At 45.9% G+C, this 22,418-nt stretch overlaps 1 protein-coding gene across 1 annotated transcript in view; it reads left to right on the top strand.

The window, feature by feature from the left end:
* The first annotated feature begins 6,388 nt into the window (after positions 1-6,388).
* The window catches only part of LOC119952310 (UAP56-interacting factor-like), a 47,573-nt gene continuing 31,543 nt past the window's right edge, over positions 6,389-22,418 (top strand). The window contains exons 1-4 of the mRNA XM_038775966.1: positions 6,389-7,729; positions 7,830-7,945; positions 15,352-15,442; positions 19,220-19,269. Of these exons, the coding sequence (XP_038631894.1) occupies positions 7,727-7,729; positions 7,830-7,945; positions 15,352-15,442; positions 19,220-19,269 (260 nt within the window). The 5' untranslated portion in view covers positions 6,389-7,726. The remainder of the gene's footprint in view (positions 7,730-7,829; positions 7,946-15,351; positions 15,443-19,219; positions 19,270-22,418) is intronic.

Here is a 22,418-nt window from a genome sequence, read left to right as displayed (position 1 = left end):
ACGAGCTCTCAGATGCCCTGTCCCACGGCACATGCACCAGCGCACAAGACGACTGACTACAGGCTATCCACAATGACCTCTGCCACCTGGGGGTCACCCGGCTCGCCCACTACATCAAGGCCCGCAATCTGCCTTTCTCCACCGAGGAGGTAAAAGCTGTCACCAGGAATTGCCCGATCATCGCGGAGTGTAATCCGCACTTCTATAAACCAGACAAGGCCCACCTGGTAAAGGCATCCCGGCCCTTTGAATGACTGAGTATCGATTTCAAAGGTGCCCCTTCCCTCGACCAACCGTAATGTGTACTTCCTTAACATCATAGACGAATTCCCTCACTTCCCGTTTGCCATCCCGTGCCCCAATATGACCTCCCATACAGTCATCAGAGCCCTGGACAGTGTCCTCACCCTGTTCGGTTTCCCTAACTATGTCCACAGCAACAGGGGTTCGTCCTTCATGAGTGACGAGCTGCATCAGTACCTGCTCCCCAAGGGCATCGCCTCGAGCAGGACTACCAGCTATAACCCCATGGAGAACGGGCAGGTGGAGAGGGAGAACGCAACGGTCTGGAAGACCGTCCTATTGACCCTACGGTCCAGGAATTTCCCGACCTCCCACTGGCAGGAGGTTCTCCCTGACGCGCTCCATGCCACTAGGTCCCTCCTGTGTTCGGCCACTAATCAGACTCTTCACAAGCGACTATTTGTTTTCCCTAGGGGCACTCCCACGGGGGCCTCGCTTCCATCTTGGTTGAGGACACCGGGCCCGGTTCTCCTCCAGAAGCACGTCCGGACACATAAAACGGACCCGCTGGTAGAGAGGGTCCTACTACTACATTCAAACCCCCACTAGGCCTTTATCGAAACCCCGACGGCCGACAGGACACCGTTTCCCTCCAGGACCTGGCTCCTGCAGGATCCACCACCACCACTACCGCCGAGGTACCCCTCACACCACACCCCACCCGACCCCCGACACCCTGTGCCCCCATGCCTACAGGTTTCCTGCGCCCCCCTTTCAACCGTCACACCGGTCAGGAACGAAGCTCGGAACGAACCACCCCTGGAGTCCACCCTCAGATTCACACCGGACATCAGCACAGCCATCCGAAGCGGCTGCAACCCCGGTGCTCCGCCGATCCTAGCGGACTATTCGAGCACCGGACCGACTCAACTTATAGACCCGTCACCCCCGCCGGACTTGATTTTTTAACAGGGGGTGAATGTGGTGAATTTATAATATGTATAATTCACACTGTACATCACTGTGTCCCTGTGGGCTCCATCTGTGAGCTGTTGCGCTGCTCTGCCCAAAGGGGGAGATGAGGAGTATGTACAGGGCTCCACCCTTGGCTCCTCCCACAACCGGAAGTTTAAAGTGCTGCGGTCTTGCGAGCCTGCCCTCAGTTCATCTGGTCGCAAGCAGGCTGTTGTAAGTCGATTAAAGCCACAGTTTACTTCTACTCGTGTCTTGAGTGAATTGATGGTCGCATCATAGGGCAGGCAGGGTCTCTTAAAGAAAACATCTCTGACAGTGCAGCGCTCTCTCAGTTTAGCACTGCAGTGTCAGCCACGATTTTGGGGTTCAATAATAGTAATAATCTTTATTGGTATCACAAGTTGGCTTACATTGACACTGCAATGAAGTTACTGTGAAAATCCCCTAGCCGCCACTCTACGGTGCCTGTTTGGGTACACTGAGCGACAATTCACAACATTCAATTCACCTAACAAGCATGTCTTTCAGGACTTGAGAGAGGAAAGCGGAGCACTGGAGGAAACCCATGTAAACACGGGGAGAATGTGCAGACTCCACATAGGCTTCACAGCTCCAGGGTCCCAGGATCGATTCCCGGCTTGGGTCACTGTCTGTGTGGAATCTGCACGTTCTCCCTATGTCTGTGTGGGTTTCCTCCGGGTGCTCCGGTTTCCTCCCACAAGTCCCGAAAGACGTGCTGTTAGGTGAATTGGACATTCTGGAATTCTCCCTCTGTGTACCCTGTGGTATTGCGTCGCCCATAGAATCCCTACAGTGCAGATGGAGGCCATGCGGCCCATCAGGTCTACATCAACCCACTGAAAGAGCACTCTAAAATCCCCAGCCCTATCTCCATAACCCCACCTATCTGTGGGAAAATAAGGGGCAATTTAGCATGGTCAGTCAACCTAATTTGTACATCTTTGGACTGTGGACGGAAACCGGAGCAACCGGAGGAAACCCACACAGGCACGGGGAGAAAGTGCAAACTCCATTGTCACCCGAGGTCGAAATCAAACCCTGGTGCCTGGTGCTGTGAGGCAGCAGTACTAACCACTGTGCAACCCAAGATATTATCCTAATACCTCTTCATGTATCTTGTCGAACCTTTGTTTGACAATGGTGGTGTAAAGTACCATCTACATTTAAACTTGCAATAAGTGAAATAAAGGACCTCTTGCGGGCCACTGGAGGTTTAACCTGGCCCTTTAATATAACAGACAATTTGGGTCACGTTATCAGTACCACAGGCCAGAGACAAGCATTCCGCACATGCGCTATTGGGTACCAGCTGAAATTGGACTAGTGACTAACTGTTGAGTGTCCACTTCACTTTATTAATATTTGGATTATTCATTAGTAGCCACTGCGAAAGAGAAAATGACCGAGTCCGGGGCTGAACCTGCTCCCATGGAAGTAGCAAAAAGTTCAGAAAAAATTGACATGTCATTAGGCAAGTATACAGTCTTCTAAAATCACGTGTGGACTTTCTTCTAAAATTACTGCCATGGAAATACCCGGGGGGGACATTGCCGGGTAAACTAAAGTATTGTGTATATAATCCAAACGCACATTTGGATGATAATTTTGTACTTTTAATGAGATCTGGGAGGGGGCAGGAGGGTAAAATGTCAGGAGTAGACTAAGTTCATGCAGATCCAATTCGTTGGAGTCAGTACTAAATATGGAACGGTGATATTAAATACTTGAAGCGTCACATACAGCGATTAGAAATACCGCGACAGAAGGTCAGGGTTGCCAGAAGAAAAAAAACGTGTTGGGAAACGATTGCCTTTTTAGTTTGTCTTTTCGTCATATTTTCGCCCAGTTCGTTGCTTTCGAAAAGAGTTGTCAGCCTGTCTGACTAAACTCGCTCTCTCAGACAAACAACTGTGAAGTTTAACTCGAAATCTCAGCAATCGTCCGGCAGCGAGTAAAAGGTCCGTTTGCTCGAGCCCTTGCTCATATACCAGATGAAGTGGCTTTAATGAGCAGTTCAAACCACCGCAGACAGCTTGGTTTTTCTGGGTGATAGCTGCCAGCCCCTGTCTCTTTAGTTTAAAAATAATATTTAAATTTCAGATCCACTGCTCAGATATTTACAATCTTTTTAAATGGGAAGAATTTTTCCTCTCTCTGGTGACCCATGTGCTTTGGCGTTAGTCGTTATCCTGACACGTATATGTCACTTACACGCCCAGACCTGAATATTGCCTTGGTCTTGCTGGGCATAACTGCTGAAGTGTCTGAGGAATTGTGTGAATAATACTAAATCCAGTACAATCATCAATGAACATCCCTACTTCTGATGGAGGAAAGGTCAATGATGAAGCAGCTGAAGATGGCTGCACTTAGGGCAGTGTCCGAGTACCTCCAGTTATATCCTAGGGCTGAGATGAACATAAACACAACCATCTTCCTTTCTGCTAGGTAAGATTTCAACCGGTGGAAATTTACCGCTTATTTCTATTGCATTTATTTCTATGCCAGAGAGGTTAGTGTCTTAATTTGGGCAGAGAAAGCATATTATGAAAAAAGAATTCTGATGAAAGGCCACTGACCTGAAGCATGGGACTGGATTTTTGTGCAGGAGGCAGGAAGGTTGAGCTGGGAAACAGAGCTGCCTTCTTTACAAAGGCTGCCACCCACTATATTGTCATTCCAGGAAGGCAAGGGAAGGATGGAGACAGGCCAAAGTTGACAACGGATGCAAGATTAAAAAGGCTAGCATGCTAGAATTTCCATGCCTCCCCCCCTCCCCCCCCCCCCCCCCTTAACTAGCATGTAAGCCCAGCTTTAATGATGAATGTCAGGCTCTCTACCTTCACCCTCGCCCTCTTGCCCACCCCACATTTCACCTTTGCTGCCCATGTATCCTTCATAGCCACTTAACCAGTATTCACATTGAGGAGACCACGAGCCATATTTTCGAAATGGAGGTGAAATGAAAAGCTTCCAATAATCTAATAGACAAATATATTCCCTACTGAAAGATACTCTTAATTCATAAAATGTATTCCAAAAATTAAATAAACATACATTTTGTTAATGACTTCAAAGAAAGATAATCCTTTAATAAACTCTTAAAACTGTCAATCAAAATGTGAACATTGTACCCAACTGAGATATGTGTTGGAGCTTTTGAAACTCAGCCAAATAGTCTATAGAATCCATAAAATCATTGCAGTGCAGAAGGAGTCTATTTGGCCCATCGAGTCTGCACCAACCTTCCAAAAGAGCACTCTAACTAGACCCACTCCTCTGCCCTATTCCCATAACCCTGCTCATTGATCATGGCCAATCCACCTAACCGGCGCATCTTTAGACTGTGGGAGGGAACAGCAGTACCCAGAGTAAACTCACAGACACAGGGAGAACCTGCAAACTCCACACAAACAGTCAAGCCTGCAACCAAACCAGGGTCCTTGGTGCTGTGAGGCAGCAGAGCTAAGCACTGTGTTACTGTGCCACCTCATGAATCATTATGGCTTCAGCTTGGAAATGTAAACAATGGAGTCTATTGAAACAAACAAAAATCAGATATAGCACATTTCCTGTCAATCAAATCAGCCCAGGAGCATGTGGGGGCTTTTTCATTTAAAATATACCTGCAAAAGCTTTTTGTTTTTCATTTTAAAAGGACTCTGGTAAATAAACCATTTCAGATTATTACACTAGAGATGCCCAGCAGTGCTTTCTTCAGTTCAAATTGCATACAGACGCTTTTTCCAATGGGTGAAATACTCTGATGCATCTCCCAACACTTGCACAATTCTGATCAATATAAAGGTAAATTTAAACCTTTCAGGACAGAGTCCTGTAATCAATCACTGCCATGAAACACATCTACATTATACAACATCTAACTAATGAAACTGAAAGAATGCATTTTTTTTGCATTTCACTGCCTGTCAATGAAAGAATTACAGGAGCAGGTAACTATATGTTGGAGGATGTTGGGGTCCCCTTGTGCTTCACACCTCCAGTGGAGCCTTATTCCACTGAAATTTAAGGAGGATTTAAATTTCTCACCCAAACAATGGAGCTGGCAAGGGTGGGAGTACTCCGCCCACACACTTATCATGCACCGGTGAAAATTGCTAGGAACAGCAATATGCGGGGCTGGTTTAGCACAGTGGGCTAAGACAGCAGGCTTGTAATGCAGAACAAGACCAGCAGCGCGGGTTCAATTCCCGTACCAGCCCCCCCCGAACAGGCGCCGGAATGTGGCGACTGGGGGCTTTTCACAGTAATTAATTGAAGCCTACTTGTGACAATAAGCGGTTATTATTATTACTATTATTGGGAAATCCTGGAATCCAATCCCACTTGTCAATTTTAAAGGGCTCCTAAGTTGTCCTGACTCAGCGAAAACCCAGGCAATTCCCTTTCTTTCACCATGGATGTGTCTGTCCTGCTTAGAGTTCTATTACCTTCTATTTTTGTTTCAACATTCATAGTATTTTGCCTTTGTGTTTTACGCATGTGCTGTTTGATATATAATAGAGATTTAAACTACATTTGAATGAATGAGAGAATGTATGTATTTTTGTGGTTTACAATATTTTAATTTCCGTAGCGTGCTCTTTTCAGTCAATGCAGACCCCTCCAGCTGGCTGCAAGTTTACCCTTTCCAATAGCCATCCAGGACACTAAAAGCAATGTGTGACAGCGCTCTTAATTAATCTCCTCGTGGAGTCCTCAACATTAAAATTGCCTCCAATTTACCAGCATTTTTGTTTTGCAGTCTCTCTCAAAGCTATTAGGATAGATGGGAAATGTAAAATTTCCATTCTTTCAAAAGAAAGCTTATGATGTGGGATTGTAGTATACTGTTCTGAAGTTGAAGCTGAGACAATTGTGTAATCTTTCATATGTAATATCCAGTACCTTCCACTCATTTGTAAAATGCGTTTGACAAATGTCACACGGCACAAAAAGACAAAAGGGCCCCATTTGCCAATATTAGCATCCATTTCCCTTTAGCACGCCAAGGTTCGGAGAAAATATTGCATTTGTATTTTTAAATATCTCAAAACAGACTCCAATATTATGCAATGAGCCTATCCAGTAATATTTTCCAACAGTACAATTTTTATTTTAAACATGCTTTTACATTTTTCAGATGATATTATTCAACTTAATAAGAGGGAAACTGTCTCTACGGCAACTCCATTAAGCCGGGCAAGAGAACAACAGCAAAGGCAACAGAATTTAGGTTTTCGGTGGCCGCAAAATCATTTTGGAAGAGGAGCGCAGCAAAATGTACAAGGTGACCTCAACTTCATCAAAGCTATTAAACGGTAGCACATGCTGACAACTGCAAGCCCAGGAAATATCTAGTCATGCATTTTTATTGCCAGATTTATGTTATCCCACTGAACATTTGATCTCTATTGTAGGTTAGTGACTAAAGGTATTATCAGAAAGGCAGAAGGGGAGAATTTCTTTCTGCTTTAACTGAAGCCAAGTTGCAATCCCATTTATGAAGAACATATTTATGATCAGGCTACAGCGAGCATACTTTCCCCCCCACTATCCATGGAATGAAGGCGAATGAATGAAGTGGTGCAATAGGGAGAAAGATTTGACAGATAATTTTTTTAAAAATCCAACAGAATTGGACCTAGTTTGTTTCTGCTTAAGTTTTCAAAATAGTGCAAAGTACATTTTCAACTTGAAAGCTTCAGCTTGTTTATTAATTCAGTGCACAGAGGAAATTCTCTGTTCGATGGCACAAAAATGTAACCCAGAGGGTGGGACGTTTTAACGCGATATAGACTGAAAAGTTAGGTATAGAACAAAGTAAAATAAGTGAATAAAATTAAAAATATTATAATGTTTATAGGAAGATACCGAAAAGGGAAAATATAAAAAACAAGCAGATGGTAAATAAAAATACAACTTGCAGAGTGGAGATGTGCATTAATATGATCTTTTTTAAGTACTTCGAATTTGACTGAGTATCACTCCAAACTGTTTAACTGTGGATATTGTAAATGTTGTTAACGCTCAACAGTTTTGACTATCATGTATTTACTAACTGTGTGCATGATATCCATTTCTATACAGAGGTCATATTCATGAGTCTCGCTCCTCAAGAAGCCCATTGTGGTACAAGTCGTGTTTGGGCAACAATGCTCCATTCTCTGATACGTGCTCCTATCTAATGTGGTTCCATCCTTTTCTCAGTCGGTCCACGCATTAACCCCAATGCTGAATTGCAGAGGCACCAATTTAGTCAGGTTATTAATAAATTGGCCAAGTGTGCTCAGCAGATTATTTGTTTGTATCAATTTAATTAGGATCCTTTAGGCTGAGGAGAAACACCTCTGAATTCCAAGGGTACGGCAGGACTAATCAACGTTGGCAGACCCAGGTTAGAAATATCAGAACGAGATCAGATGGAAGAAAACCTACTGCAGCAGCCAAAGGAGTGAGCCCGTTAAATCGTAAAGCCATTGTTCGCATGGTAATACAAGCCAATCGGCTGACAATATTAGCCCTTGTTTTTTTTTCTTGATAAGTTACATGATTTTGAAAAGAAATTGATTTCAAATGTTCCTTTATAGGATTTGCAACAAATTGCACCCATTAGGAAAGGAGCTCAATGGATCACCAGGGGAAGACCACAGCAGGCCCAAAAGAGGTTCAGGCTAACAAGACAGTGGCCTCAAATTCCAAAAAGGTAACAAACAATAACTAAATTAATTGACACACAATCCACAATCTCTCCCCCCTAATCCCACCAAGTCCTGCTCTGCAGCAGTGATCTCTCTCTCTCTCTCTCTCTCTTTTCTTTCAACCTCACCAGAAAGCGACAATCTCCGTTCTCCCTCACCACCACAACCCTACCCCGCCCATATGTCTCCAGATTGATATGGTCTTCAGTTACGTAACTTACTTCTATGGTTTTCATGTCCAACAGCCAGCAGATCAATCTAGCTGTCTGACGGATGGGAAAATGAAGAAAAAAAGATACCGAGTCTTTCCTAACTGAGGTGCTCACCAAATCTCAGTTTGAGTTCCACCAGGACCATCTAGTTCCAGACCTCTTTGCAGCCACTTTGATCCACACGTGGACAAACAAGTTGAATTCCTGAAGTTTAGGTGTGAGAGATTCCCCTTCGCAACAAGGCACCATTTGACCAAATGTGGCATCATAGAGCCAAAGCAAAACCAAAGTCAATGGGAATCAAGGGAAAACTTTCCACTGGTTGGAGTCATACCTAGCACAAAGAAATATAGGTGTGATTGTTGGAGGCTAATTATCTCAGCCCCAGGACATCGCTGCAAGAATTTCATCAGCTGCTTTAACCTAGGGTCAGAAGTGGAGATGTTTGCTAATACTCGGAGAGTGTTCAGTTCTATTCACAATTCCTGTGGTGAAGCAGTCTGTGTCTATGTGGTAGGCTATATTAGGGGTATTGCGGTACCTAGGTGGGATGTACCTTAATCTGTAGTATGAGTGGTAGAACCTGCCTGCTGGTTCCGCCCAGCAGGCGGAGCATAAGAGTCTGTGTTTCACCCACAGCAGTCATTCTGTACCGGAGCTGCTGGGGTAACTACTTGTTCATTAAAGCCTTCAATTGGACTACAATCTCGCATCAGTAGTGATTGATCGTGCATCAGTCTACATGCAGCAAGCTTCATGTATGGTTTATTAAGTGGCAAGTAAAATTTACACTACACGCAACTGCCCATCTTCAAGAAGAGATAATCTTATTATCTCCCCATTACCAATGTCAATTCCTTCTTTATGCATCATCAACATCATTGTCCAGAAGATTAAATCAGCCAGCCACATAAATGCTGTGGCAACAAGATCAAGATCTACTGATTCCCCAAAGCTTATTCACCATCTCTAAGTCTTGAGTGTGATGGAATGCTCTCCACTTGCATGTATGTATACAGCTCCAATAGCTCTCAAGAAGCTTTACACCTACCAGGACAAAGCATTCCACTTGGTTGACACACTATTCACCATCTTAAACATTCAATTCCTCCACCACTGTACACAGTGGCTGCAGTGTGTACTGTCTACAGGATGTACTGCAGCAACTCAGGAAGGCTGTTTCAACAATACCTTCCAAGCCTTCGACCTCTACCACCTAAAAGAACAAGTGGAACAGGTACATGCTAGTCCCCCTCCAAGCCACATACCATCCTGACTTGGAAATGTATTTTCGTTTCTTCGTTCTCAATGGGCCCAAATCCTGGAACTCCCTTCCTAACAGCACTGTGGATGTACCTACATCATCCAGACTGCAGTGGTTCAGGCCTGCAGCTCACCACCACATTCTCAAGAGAAATTATGGATGGGCACTAAATGCTTGTACCGATGCCCACATCCCAAGGATGAATTAAAAAATGCAGCACCGCAACCGTGTCCCTGGCCTTCGCAGGATTTTGCTGTCTTTCCGTGGTCCACAGTACTCCTCTCTGAATATATTGAAGCCAGAATTCCTTTCACTTTTATTTTAAAAAGTGCCTGTCCCTCTTATGCAATGCCTGAAATGTTTTGGGTTGATCCAAAGCCAATTTTGAAAGAGATGGATTGTATCATTTTATCGTGGCAAAAGTCTGGTTTTGACCAGAAATCAGCGACTCCTGTGGTGAAGCAGTCTGTGTCTACATGCAGCAAGCTTTATGTAGAGGGACTTCTTTCCCTCTAATAAGGAAATAAAGAGCCTCATAGTGCAGCAATAAGATTGTTGGGGGTAAATTGCTGTATTTTCTGCCTGGGTGATAGCTGGTGAAGTGGGTTTTCTGTCAAGTGTGGAACCTAATTTTAATTTAATTGATGTAGTTACCAAGACGACAGCACAATGGCAACAAGTTACAGGTCAGGGAGAGGAACGAAGAAAACAAGTGTAGGAATGAAGAGTGGTTGGCAGTGTTAGGGGCAGTGTGTCAGTTTGGCGGTGAGACTTCTCTTGTTCCAGGTGCCATGGAGCAGCTATATAGGTCAAATTCCTCCTTCACACCGAGGAGAAAGAGAGACCTTTAAATTAAAATGGTATTGCTGGAAAGTAAAGTCTGAACAATATAAATTAATTGTGGCCTACTTTTATTTCTTTGTGAATATTAGTTGGTATGTTTTTGAAAACAAAAATGGAAGAATGTTAAAATTCAGAAATATATACAACTTCTTATAACATTCAACTTAACACAATAATACATCGTGCCTGCTGAACTTCATACCATTTACATATTACCAGATAAATTGAACTGATAAAACCATTATCTTGTTTTTTTTTAAAAAAATAATTTTTATTGAAAGAGTTTTTCCATACAGACATTTACCCCTACTAATTTTTAAATTATTTACAACACAATCCCTCTAGGCAAATATCCCTCCCTCGCCCGCCCTCTCGCGCGCACCAGTCCTCCCCCCCACCCCCCCCCAAGCAACAACTTAACAAACAAGGCAGCCTACAGTTTCAGACATGAGCAGCGAGCAGACTTGCCCGCGTTACAGTCGTGCATGTCCCCCCACGACCATTGCTGCCCCCCCTCCCCTCCCCCCCTCCCCTCCCCCCCCTCCCCCCCCCTTCCCCCCCCTCCCCCCTTCCCCTCCCCCCCTCCCCTCCCCCCCCCCCCCCCCCCGGGTTGCTGCTGCCACGACCCCGAACGCCTATCTCTGATCTAAAAAGTCAAGGAAAGGTTGCCACCGCCTGGAGAATCCCTGTACCGACCCTCTCAGGGCAAATTTGATCCTTTCTAGCTGAATATAGCTAGCCATATCGTTAATCCAAGTTTCAACGCTTGGAGGCCTCGCGTCCTTCCATTGAATTAATATCCTTCGTCGAGCCACTAGGGACGCAAAGGCCAGTATTCCGGCCTCCCTAGCCTCCTGTACCCCCGGTTCTACCCCGACCCCAAAGATCGCAAGCCCCCATCCTGGTTTGGCCCTGGACCCCACCACCTTCGACACCGTCCTTGCCACCCCCTTCCAGAACCCTTCCAGCACCGGACATGCCCAGAACATATGCACATGGTTCGCTGGGCTTCCCCGACATCTGACACACCTGTCCTCACCCCCAAAGAACCGGCTCATCCTTGTCCCCGTCATGTGAGCTCTATGCAGCACCTTAAATTGAATGAGGCTCAGCCTCGCACACGAGGAGGAAGAATTGACCTTCTCCAGTGCATCCGCCCACGTCCCGTCTTCTATCTGCTCTCCCAGCTCCCCTTCCCACTTGGCTTTCAGCTCCTCCCCCGATGCTTCCTCCGCCTCCTGCATTATTTTGTAGATGTCCGATATCCTCCCCCCTCCGACCCAGACCCCCGAGAGCACCCTATCACTCGCCCCCTTACTGGGGAGCAGGGGGAACCCCTCCACCTGCCGCCTAGCAAATGCCTTCACTTGTAAATATCTGAACATGTTTCCCGGGGGGAGCTCAAACTTCTCCTCCAGCCCTCCCAGGCTCGCAAACCTCCCCTCTATAAACAGGTCCTTCAGCTGCCGTATGCCCACCCTGTACCAGCTCTGAAATCCCCCGTCGATGTTCCCCGGGATGAATCTATGGTTCCCTCTTATTGGCGCCGCCAACAGACCTCCCTTTTCCCCCCTGTGTCGCCTCCACTGCCCCCATATCTTGAGGGTGGCCGCCACCACCGGGCTCGTGGTGTACCTCGTGGGGGGGAGCGGCCATGGTGCCGTTACTAGGGCCCCCAGGCTTGTGTTGCCACAGGACGCCCTCTCCATTCGTTTCCAAGCTGCCCCCTCCCCTTCCATCATCCACTTGCGCACCATCGACACATTTGCCGCCCAGTAGTACCCCGAGAGATTGGGTAGTGCCAGCCCTCCACTGCCCCTACTCCGCTCCAAAAAGACCCTCCTCACCCTTGGGGTGCCGCGCGCCCACACGTAGCTCATGATGCTACTCGTCACCTTTTTGAAGAAGGCCCTAGGGAGGAAGATGGGCAAGCACTGAAATAAAAACAAGAACCTTGGGAGGACCGTCATTTTGATTGACTGCACCCTCCCCGCCAGCGACAGCGGTACCATGTCCCACCTCTTAAATTCCTCCTCCATCTGTTCCACCAGCCTGGAAAAGTTCAACTTGTGGAGGGTCCCCCAGTTCCTTGCCACCTGCACCCCTAAGTACCTAAAGCTCTTTCCTGCTCGCTTGAAGGGGAGTCCCCCAATTCCCTCTCCCTGGTCCCCCGGGTGTATCACAAAAACCTCACTTTTGCCCAAATTTAGTTTGTACCCCGAAAAGTCCCCAAACTCTGCTAATAGTTCCATTATCTCCGGCATTCCCCCTTCTGGGTCTGCCACGTACAGCAGTAGATCATCCGCATACAGCGATACCCGATGTTCCTCCCCTCCCCTAGTCAGTCCTCTCCACCCCCCTGAACCCCTCAGTGCCATCGCCAACGGTTCAATCGCCAGTGCGAAAAGTAAGGGGGATAGGGGACATCCCTGCCTGGTCCCTCGGTGGAGCCCGAAATACTCCGACCTCCTCCCGTTTGTCACTACACTCGCCGTCGGGGCCGAGTAGAGCAACTTCACCCACTTAATAAACCCTTCCCCAAACCCAAACCGTTCCAACGTCTCCCACAGGTACTCCCACTCCACCCTATCGAATGCCTTCTCCGCGTCCAGCGCTACCACTATCTCAGCCTCCCCCTCCACTGCCGGCATCATAATTACATTCAGCAATCTCCGCACGTTCGTGTTGAGCTGCCGCCCCTTCACGAACCCCGTCTGGTCCTCATGGATTACCCCTGGCACACAATCCTCTATTCTAGCTGCCAGGATCTTTGCCAGCAACTTGGCATCCACGTTCAGAAGCGAGATAGGCCTGTAGGACCCGCACTGCAAGGGGTCTTTATCGCGCTTCAATATCAGGGAGATCAGAGCCTGCGACATTGTCGGGGGCAGAACCCCCCCCTCTCGCGCCTCATTAAAGGCTCGTACCAGTACCGGTCCCACCAAGTCCACATTTAACCATTATCTTGTTGTGAATGCATGAACAATCAACAGTTCCACCATGACCTCATTAAGTACACCATCTTAAATGACCGCAAGCAAATCAACAGTTTTTTGACAATACAGGCCTTTCTATATTTCATTTTTTGAATTTGTTTATTTCCTCTTAATTGTCAGACGGCTTGTCTAATATCCAGTTTCACCCACTGACTCCATCCCTTTCCCATTTTAAGCCAAACCAGATCATTTACAGACTTGGTGTTGTTTTTGACATCAAGTTGAGCTTTCATGTACACATCTGTTCCATCACCTGACCTGCCTACTTCCACCTCCATAATGTTGTCCGACCCTGCCCCGTCTCATCTCATCTATTGCTGAAACTCTCATCCATTCCTTAGTTGCCTTTAGGCTTGACCATTCCAAGTGCCCTTTCTGGCTGGCTTCCCACCTTCCACCCTACATAAACCGGAGTTCATTCAACACTCCTGTTGCCAGTATGCCCACTGGCACCGAGGACGGATCACCCATTTTCCTCGCTTTCCTTCACTGATGTCCAGTCTGGCATCATCTCAGTTTTAAAGTTCCCATCCTTGTTTTCACCCCTCACCCCTCCCTATCTTTGTAGTCACCTCCAGCCTTAAAAACTTTCGAGATCTCTGCATTTCTCCAAATTCTTACCTCTTGCACGTACCTGATTTTAATTGCTCCAAAATTGATAGCTATGACTTGAGGCTAGGCTGGAAGCTCTGAAATTTTTACCCTAAAACTTCCACCCTGACAACCTCCATCTCGTCTTTTAATATGCACCTAAAAACCCACCTCTGTCCAAACTTTTGGTCAGCGCCCTAGTATTTCTTCATGTAGCTCCCTGCCAAATTTTGTTTGATGACAGTCCTGTGAAGCATCCTTTGATGCTTCACTATGTTAAAGGCCCTTTGTGATGTCAAATAGTTAATGATGCCTTGCAAAAAAGTGAAGGAGGTGGGAGCGGGAAATAGTGTCCGTAGTTTTGGAAATAAATGTGCTTGTGAAGTGTACATTGTTTGACCTCCCTATTCATCCAATTCAGTACCTGAATGGGGTCACATTGCTCCAATGCCATTCTCAGATAGCCATGCTGCAGCTACAGTCCCCCGTTATACCGCGGTTCGCGATATACCGCGGGGGGGCTTATGGACCCCAACTGTCAATTGTGTCAATTTCAGCGGCCGGCTCACTTTGATCCGGAGAGGGAAGCTGCTCTCTCACTGAAGCAATCAGCCGGCCGCTGAAATTGACACTGCCGGCTGCTCTCTCCCTCCAATCAGAACCCCAGCAGCCACAGCCTGTACCTCAGCAGCCACAGCCTGTACCTCAGCAGCCACAGCCTGAACCCCAGCAGCCACAGTACCCCAGCAGCCACAGCCTGAAGCCCAGCAGCCACGGCCTGTACCCCAGGAGCCACAGCCTGTACCCCAGCAGCCACAGCCTGAACCCCAGCTACAGAGGGGAGGGGCGATGTGAGACAATGCTGGTCTTGTAGAGGCCCGTATGACCTCCTCCTGTGTTCACTGCTCTCTCCCTCCAATCAGCCGGCAGTGTCAATTTCAGCGGCCGGCTCACTTTGATCCGGAGAGGGAAGCTGCTCTCTCACTGAAACAATCAGCCGGCCGCTGAAATTGACACTGCCGGCTGCTCTCTCCCTCCAATCAGAAACATTAAAACTTAAAAGTTGGATTGGAGGGAGAGAGCAGCGGGCAGTGTCAATTTCAGCGGCCGGCTGATTGTTTCAGTGAGAGAGCAGCTTCCCTCTCCGGATCAAAGTGAGCCGGCCGCTGAAATTGACACTGTTTTAATTAGATCCACGATGGGGGTTTTAAATTTATTTACAAATCTATGCTAGCGCTTCCCATTGTGAGTCCTTGAGGGTCTGACCTCTTCCCCCCCCCCCCCCCCCCCCCCCCCCAGACTCTCAATGGGAAGCGCTAGCATAGATTTTTAAATAAATTTAAAACCCCCATCGTGGATATCCGCGGCTCGGATGCAACGCGGGTGGCTGTCTTGGACCCCAACACCCGCGTTATAAAGGGGGACTACTGTATTAAAAATGTAGCTGTGAAAATCCTGCTTAACATTTTTCTTCTGCAATTTTAATTCATCTTTTGCTGTTACAGGATTATGTTCCTGAATAGAGGGGCAAGTCAGCAGAAGAAACAACAAACACCGAGGCAAAGACAACAAACCAGAGTCAACATTAACAGAGGGGTATGTTGCTTGCTGCATTTTTGGAAAATGATTTGGAGATATGCATTTGATTACAGAGACCACCAGTTGGATCCTCATCTCCTGTAAAGCAGAAATAACCTAAATAGATAAACTACATTCTTATTATATTTCTGGAATAGCTCCATCCCACTGAGTGCCATTACGCAAAGATGAGCAGGTGTAGGTTGGTCAGCTCCAGTTCTTACACCGCTCAATTAGCTCTATTTCACTAGCTTTCATCAAGGCTAGAAAAAAAGGAAACCAAAATATGTAAATATACGCTTAGTGGACTCGGCAGGATAAAATCACAAATCCTGCCCACTCTATTACAAGCCATGCTTAAAGGCAGCATTACGGGCAGTCGGTGGCAGAGCAGTATGGGCCTAGCAATCCAAAGGCGCTGGAAAATGTTCTCGGGACCTGGGTTTGAATTCAAGAAAAATATCTGAATTCAAAGCCTAAAGGTGACCATGACACCATTTGCAGATGTCCTAAAAACCCATCTGGTTTGCTAATGCCCTTTAGGGAAGGAAATCTGCCATCTTTACCTGGCCTACATGTGACTCCCAACTCACGGAAATGTGGTTGACTCTTAAATGTCCCTGAACAAGTGCAACAAAGGATAGGCAATAAATGCAGGCCTAGCCAGTGATGCCACATCTCATGAACAATTTTTTTTTAAAGTTCAAAAAACAGCATTATAATGCAGTAGCTCATATCCATGCTCTCTTCGACCACCTTCGATAGTTCCTGGTATAAATAAACATTAATCGTGTTCATATTTACAAATCTGGTGACTGATTATTGGGCAGCCACGGGCCAAAGACTTTGGGTATTGTTATAAGATTTATTGGTTAATTCACTTGTGTTGGGACTCCGGGCCACGTGGGGGTTGGAATTGACCACTCACTACCCCAGGTTGTAACATTAGAGCAACAAGGATAAAGAGTGACGCTTGAGGGCTTTTCAAACGGGAAGGGAATGATGAGTGGGGAGTTGTTCGTGCCCATAAATTTCCCATTTGTAAACTGTACCACTTATGTCTTTAAACTATTATTAATGCTGAAAGAAAAGTGGATCGGGAAGAGCAAGCATTTATCACTGCACGTTAGCGGCAATTTTGCTTTATATGGGGGAGATGAAATGAAAATCGCTTATTGTCACGAGTAGACTTCAATGAAGTTACTGTGAAAAGCCCCTAGTCGCCACATTCCGCCGCCTGTTCGGGGAGGCTGTTATGGGAATGAAACCGTGCTGCTGGCCTGCTTGGTCTGCTTTCAAAGCCAGCGATTTAGCCCAGTGTGCTAAACAGCCCCTGTTGATGGTGGTGGTGATGGAGATGGTGGTGTAGTGGAAATGTCAGAGGAGCAGTCACCCGGAGGCTCAAGCTAATGTTCTGGGAATATTTGTTGTGATCCACCACAGCAGAGAGTGGAATTTAAATTTGATTAATAAAAATCTTCAGTTGAAAGCTGGTCTCAGTAATGGTGACCATGGAACTAGCGGCAGTTGTTGTAAAAAAAACATTTGGTTCATTAATGTCCTTTGGAAAATTTTGCCTTCCTCACCTACATGTGACTCCAGATCCAGAGTAATGTGGTTGATTTCTAACTGCCCTCTGAAATGGCCCAGCAAGCCACTTAATTCAAGGTAAGTTGGGATGGGCAACAAATGTTGGCTTTTCCAACAGCATCCACATCCCAAGAAAGAGTAAGTAAAACAAAAAATACTGAAATTTGGATAGAAGTAGTCTATAGGATAGACCAGGGGTGGGCAAACTACGGCCCGCGGGCCGCATGCGGCCCGCCAAAGGTCTTTATGCGGCCCACCAAGATCAAGTCATAAAAAAAAATTTTTTTTTTAATTAAAAAAAAATTTTTTTTTTATAAGGTTAATGTGGGGGGCTGTTGGGTTACTGGTATAGGTGGATACGTTGACTTGAGTAGGGTGATCATTGCTCGGCACAACATCGAGGGCCGAAGGGCCTGTTCTGTGCTGTACTGTTCTATGTTCTATATGAGGCGCCCAGAATCATAACCGGGTGAAGCGCCATTTTTGAAAAGTAGAGATAAAGAGGGCTAAAGGCAGGATGCCGCCGGGGGAAGCGCTGAGGTATATGCCGCACGCTAATTGGTTACAAACGGGACTATTAATACTATGCGGCCCTTTAAAATTGTGAATTTCTGAATGTGGCCCTTGCACGGAAAAGTTTGCCCACCCCTGGGATAGTCGTTTCCCTGATAGATCAGTTGGTAAGTGGATCTTTTGGCATGCGCAAGGAACTGAGGCAAAATGACTATGAGAGATGTCAGCTTAATTCCTGCAATTATGGTGATATGAGTTGGAATAGCAGAAATATTATAATTGAATTCAATAGAAAAAAATATTCCTTCCCCTGATGAAACTATGGCCTCTTAACTGTTGTGGGGGAGATATCAGAAGATGGCAAAATCAGGCTTGTCAGCGATACCCTGAATAGCCAAATAACTAGACAGAGTATACTCTCCTCACTCAAAGTAACATTTGAGCTGTCAAATGCACAGCATGCTGGATGACTGATGACTGTTATTACCCACAGTGAAAGATGGGTGCGGTTTTGTGGTACTGGCTATATTAAAAAAAAAGACATTGGGATTTGGGTGCCAAACAGGTGTTCCAGTGCAACTCACTGGATTAAGCTGCGCTATCGATTCAATTAAAAATATTGAACCACGAGGGGAGTGTGGGGTGAAAGGGTTGGCAGTAGTTGTGAGGAAGGAGGAACAGAATCATGAAAGGACCCCACAAAAATAATTTTAAGTCTCCCTTTTCCCTCCTTTTTAAATTATAACCAGCTGGATTTCCAGGGTTAATGGGGCAGGAGAGCTATCAACTCGATTTTCAAGGTTCTGACTACTCATTGTGTATTCTTGGCTGAGAGCACAGAAGTTCATTACAGTAGTAAAACACCTGAGCACGAGGAAAAACATTGACAGCTCTGGTTCTCTGACCTTTTCTGTCGATTACACAGTGTTTATTTACACAAGATGAAGGGTTTCAGGTACGTGTAAGTTTCCACTATTGACATGTAAGGGATCGGATGATTGCCACTTCTATTGGCCTATGTAAAAAAGAGGGTTTTCTTTTTGAAGAAAATGGAAAATTATCAACGAATGACTTTTCCCCCACGTCTTATTATCACTAAATGGTTCATTGGTTCTATATAGTGTATTGTGAGTAAAGGGGCATAGAACTGCCATAGTTTGGAATAGGGGACATGAGTAGCCATGAGGAAACATACCTTGAAATGGGGGGCATGAGGGATCATTGGGAATGGACAAGGGTGCACACCTTGGCATGGGGGCGTGAGGAGTACCTTTTGAACTTGCCATTCAAAAGGTTACGCTATGTAGTCTGGTCCATGACACCTCTGAGGTGACTTTTGAAAACTGGTCTGACTCCATAAAAATTGTGGAGGATGAGAGCATAGCTATCCTCATTGCAGCTGGCCAGGTCAGAGAGCAACCCTGATCACCGTACCCGTACCAGCCTCCCTGAACAGGCGCTGGAATGTGGCGACTAGGGGCTTTTCACAGTAACTTCATTGAAGCCTACTTGTGACAATACGTGATTATTATTATTATCAGACCACACCCTTAAAAGGTTCTACTGAATATCTGAAGGCCAGAAATGGAAATCAGGTCTCAGCTGCCTTTCTCACATCTCCATGGAGACAGCCCAACTCCATGTAAATCCATCCCATAAAGTTTTATTTATCCAAATTTTTCAAATTTTTAGTTTCCACCAATGGGAGCAAGAACTGGGCAGCAGAAACAAAGGACTAGAATGTAAGTAACTGCATGTTCAAAAATGTATCCAATGTGTGTATATATGCGTGTGTACTTAAGTGCTCTCTGGGCCCAGGCATGTGACCATCCCACTGAAGACCCAGTCCTTGTCTCATCCATGTCCTACCAACAACCCAATGGCAAAGCCACCATTTCCCTGAATTTCTAGGCTTCTAATTTTCCCACCAAACCTGTGATACAAACTACCCTTCATTGCCAAGTCTTTGAAACCCTCATACCCAGGCCCCCAACACCTTTCTGTAGATCAGCATCCAAAAGCTCACTGAGGCATAGACTTCCCTGGTCCTGCAGTCTTCCCTGGCCTGCTCCTGACCTAACTGAAAGCTAAGCTTGTTTGTTGATCAGGCTGACTTATGGGCAGGGAACCTATTGGTGATATGATATATGTGCTATGGAGTTAAAATTTCACCGCCCTTGGAGTTATAGAATCATGGTAATAGATGTTTACAGCATGGAAACAGGCCCTTCGGCCCAGCTTGTCCATGCCGCCCAGTTTCTATCAGTAAGCTAGTCCCTTGCATTTGGCCCATATCCCTCTATACCCACCCTGCCCATGTAACTGTCTAATTGTTTTTTAAAGGAAAAATTGTACTCCCCTCTACCACTGCCTCTGGCAGCCTATTCCACCTGCTGACCACCCTCTGTGTGAAAAAATTTCCCCTTTGCCCTCTTTTGTATCTCTCCCCTTTCACCTATGCCCTCTAGTTCTAGACTCCGCTACTTTTGGGAAAAGATGTCGACTTATCTATGCTCCTCGTTATTTTATAGACCTCTATAAGATCACCCCTAAGCCTCCTACACTCCAGGGGGAAAAAGTCTGGGCCTATCCAGCCTCATCTTATAACTCAGACCATCAAGTCCTGGTAGCATCCTAATAAATCTCTTCTGCACTTTTCTAGTTTAACAATATCCTTCCTATAATAGGGTGACCAGAACTGAACACAGTATTCCACGTGTGGTCTTACCAATGTCTTGTACAACATCAAGATGCCCCAACGCCTGTATTCAATATTCTGACCAATAAAACCGAGCATGCTGAATGACTTCTTCACCGCCCTGTCCACCTGTGACTCCACCTTCAAGGATCTATGAACCTATATCCCTAGATCTCTTGCTCTGTAACTCTCCCCAACTCCCTACCATTAACTGAATAGGTCCTACCCTGATTTGATCTACCAAAATGCATCACCTCACATTTATCCAAATTAAACTCCACCTGCCATTCATCAGCCCACTGGCCCAATTGGTTAAGATCCTGTTGCAATCTTATGTAACCTTCTTCACTATCAGCTATGCCACCAACCTTGGTGTCAACTGCAAACTGTGGAGGATCCTGGCATTTGGAGAATTACAGAGGTGAAACTCTTCACTGGAGGTAAAAAAAAAAATGACAACTTGAGATATAATTGTGGGAGCCTTTTTATCTTTTTCATTAATTATGTAAAATTAAACCTACACTGGAGTGCACTTCAAAGATGAAATGTTGCTGGTAAGTCAGTCAAGCTTTGCCGTTGTGGTTTGCAATATTATCTGAATCTTTCAACACACTCCAGTTGACGTGCTAATCCTAAATTTGTTTCTCTTTCATCACTGTACTGTCAAAACAGCCGTGCAATATCCTGCCATTACATGATGCCTGCCTGCCGCCGTCTTCTACCTGTGGAATATGATATGCAGTCAGCAACCTCATAACCAGCCAATTGTTCACGTTGCTGGCTTTAGCCTCAGAGTCGTTTTCTGCATGTTTGCACTCAGCATTCAGAGTCACATTGTATTCATTTTGTCATACGTTGGGTAACTGTGGGTGGGAGCAATGGCTTTCTTAAAGCATTTCTTACAATGTTTTAGAAGTTCCCAAAATCAACATAACAGCTATTTTCCACTGCTACATAATAGTAACATGAGTTAAGGCGTGCACCTCAACTAGATGCAAACTCTATAAAGTGTGAATCAGGTTCCTAGAGTGCAATGTAGAATGGGAACTTGGCATTACTTGTCTTAACAATATGCACCTAAAATCACTTCTTACTGAGGCAATAGCAGCCAGTGCCAGTCTGGCAGTGTCAGGGTGTCTATTTGGCACCAGCAATGCCAGGTTGCCACTCTGCCCAGTGGGCAAGCACCTGCGGACCTCCGATCCCCTGAGAGACCCCATGAGTGCCGTTCCGCCTGGTCTCTGTAGGGACCGGCATTAAATGGCGCGTGCCTGAGGTTTCCAAGTGCGTTAGATCGCATGTCTTGGTTCGAGCTAAGGAGCGTATATTAGAATGAGACTAGCCATCTTACTCTAATGTGCAGATTTGCCAGAAAGTGATCCCGCACACAATGGGCAGAATTCACATGGAGATGTCTTGCGGCATCACATTAGATCTTACGAGGTGTGGCTAGCCGTGTAGATCCCGAAAGTGGGATCTCCCGGCATCTACCAGTCGCGTTGTGCCACGCTGCTTTTCGGGTGCAATGTGACCGGTACATCTCGCCCAATATCTCCAGAAGGAGCACTTTTCTATCCAAGGCTTAAAATCATGTCAGAGTTATTTATGATATACTGTAGGGTTATCATCACTCTAAAGGTTAATGTGGGATTGAGGAAAGAGTATATTGTGATGTAGATAGTCCCCTGGGAGCAGTAGTGTGTATTAGTATGTAGCGGTGAGTCTGGTAGAAATCATCACAAAGATAGCACCTAATCAGGACTATATCCTGTGTGCATAATATATATGTGTATTACATACATATACATAATTACATATTATTAATAAGCAGTTATTGTTCGACCATACAAATCTCAGCTTCATGAGACAAAAGGTAACCATATAACGTGGTGGCAGCAGGTGAAGGACCCAAAATCCCCAAGAATGAAGAAAGTAAGAAACTGCAGTCTGACCTGAGAGAAGTGTGCCTTACTTGAAGACCTTATATACATGACTGCAGATTGTCTACGAAGCTACATTACAGGCATGAAGTCTGAGGGCAGGTAAAAGAACCATCGTGCAGTGTAACAGGACTCCATAAGAACATGTGGAGGTCCGTTGCGAGACCCAAACGAAAGCTGAGTCAAAGGACCTAGCCAGGCCGCAAAACAAAAAAAAGCCTGAAACAGCCTTTAAAATCAGGCAGCATTGGCA

This window comes from Scyliorhinus canicula, chromosome 17, assembly GCF_902713615.1.
Source record: "Scyliorhinus canicula chromosome 17, sScyCan1.1, whole genome shotgun sequence".
In the NCBI taxonomy this organism is placed as follows: domain Eukaryota; kingdom Metazoa; phylum Chordata; class Chondrichthyes; order Carcharhiniformes; family Scyliorhinidae; genus Scyliorhinus; species Scyliorhinus canicula.
This window is presented reverse-complemented; position numbering and strand designations above follow the sequence as displayed.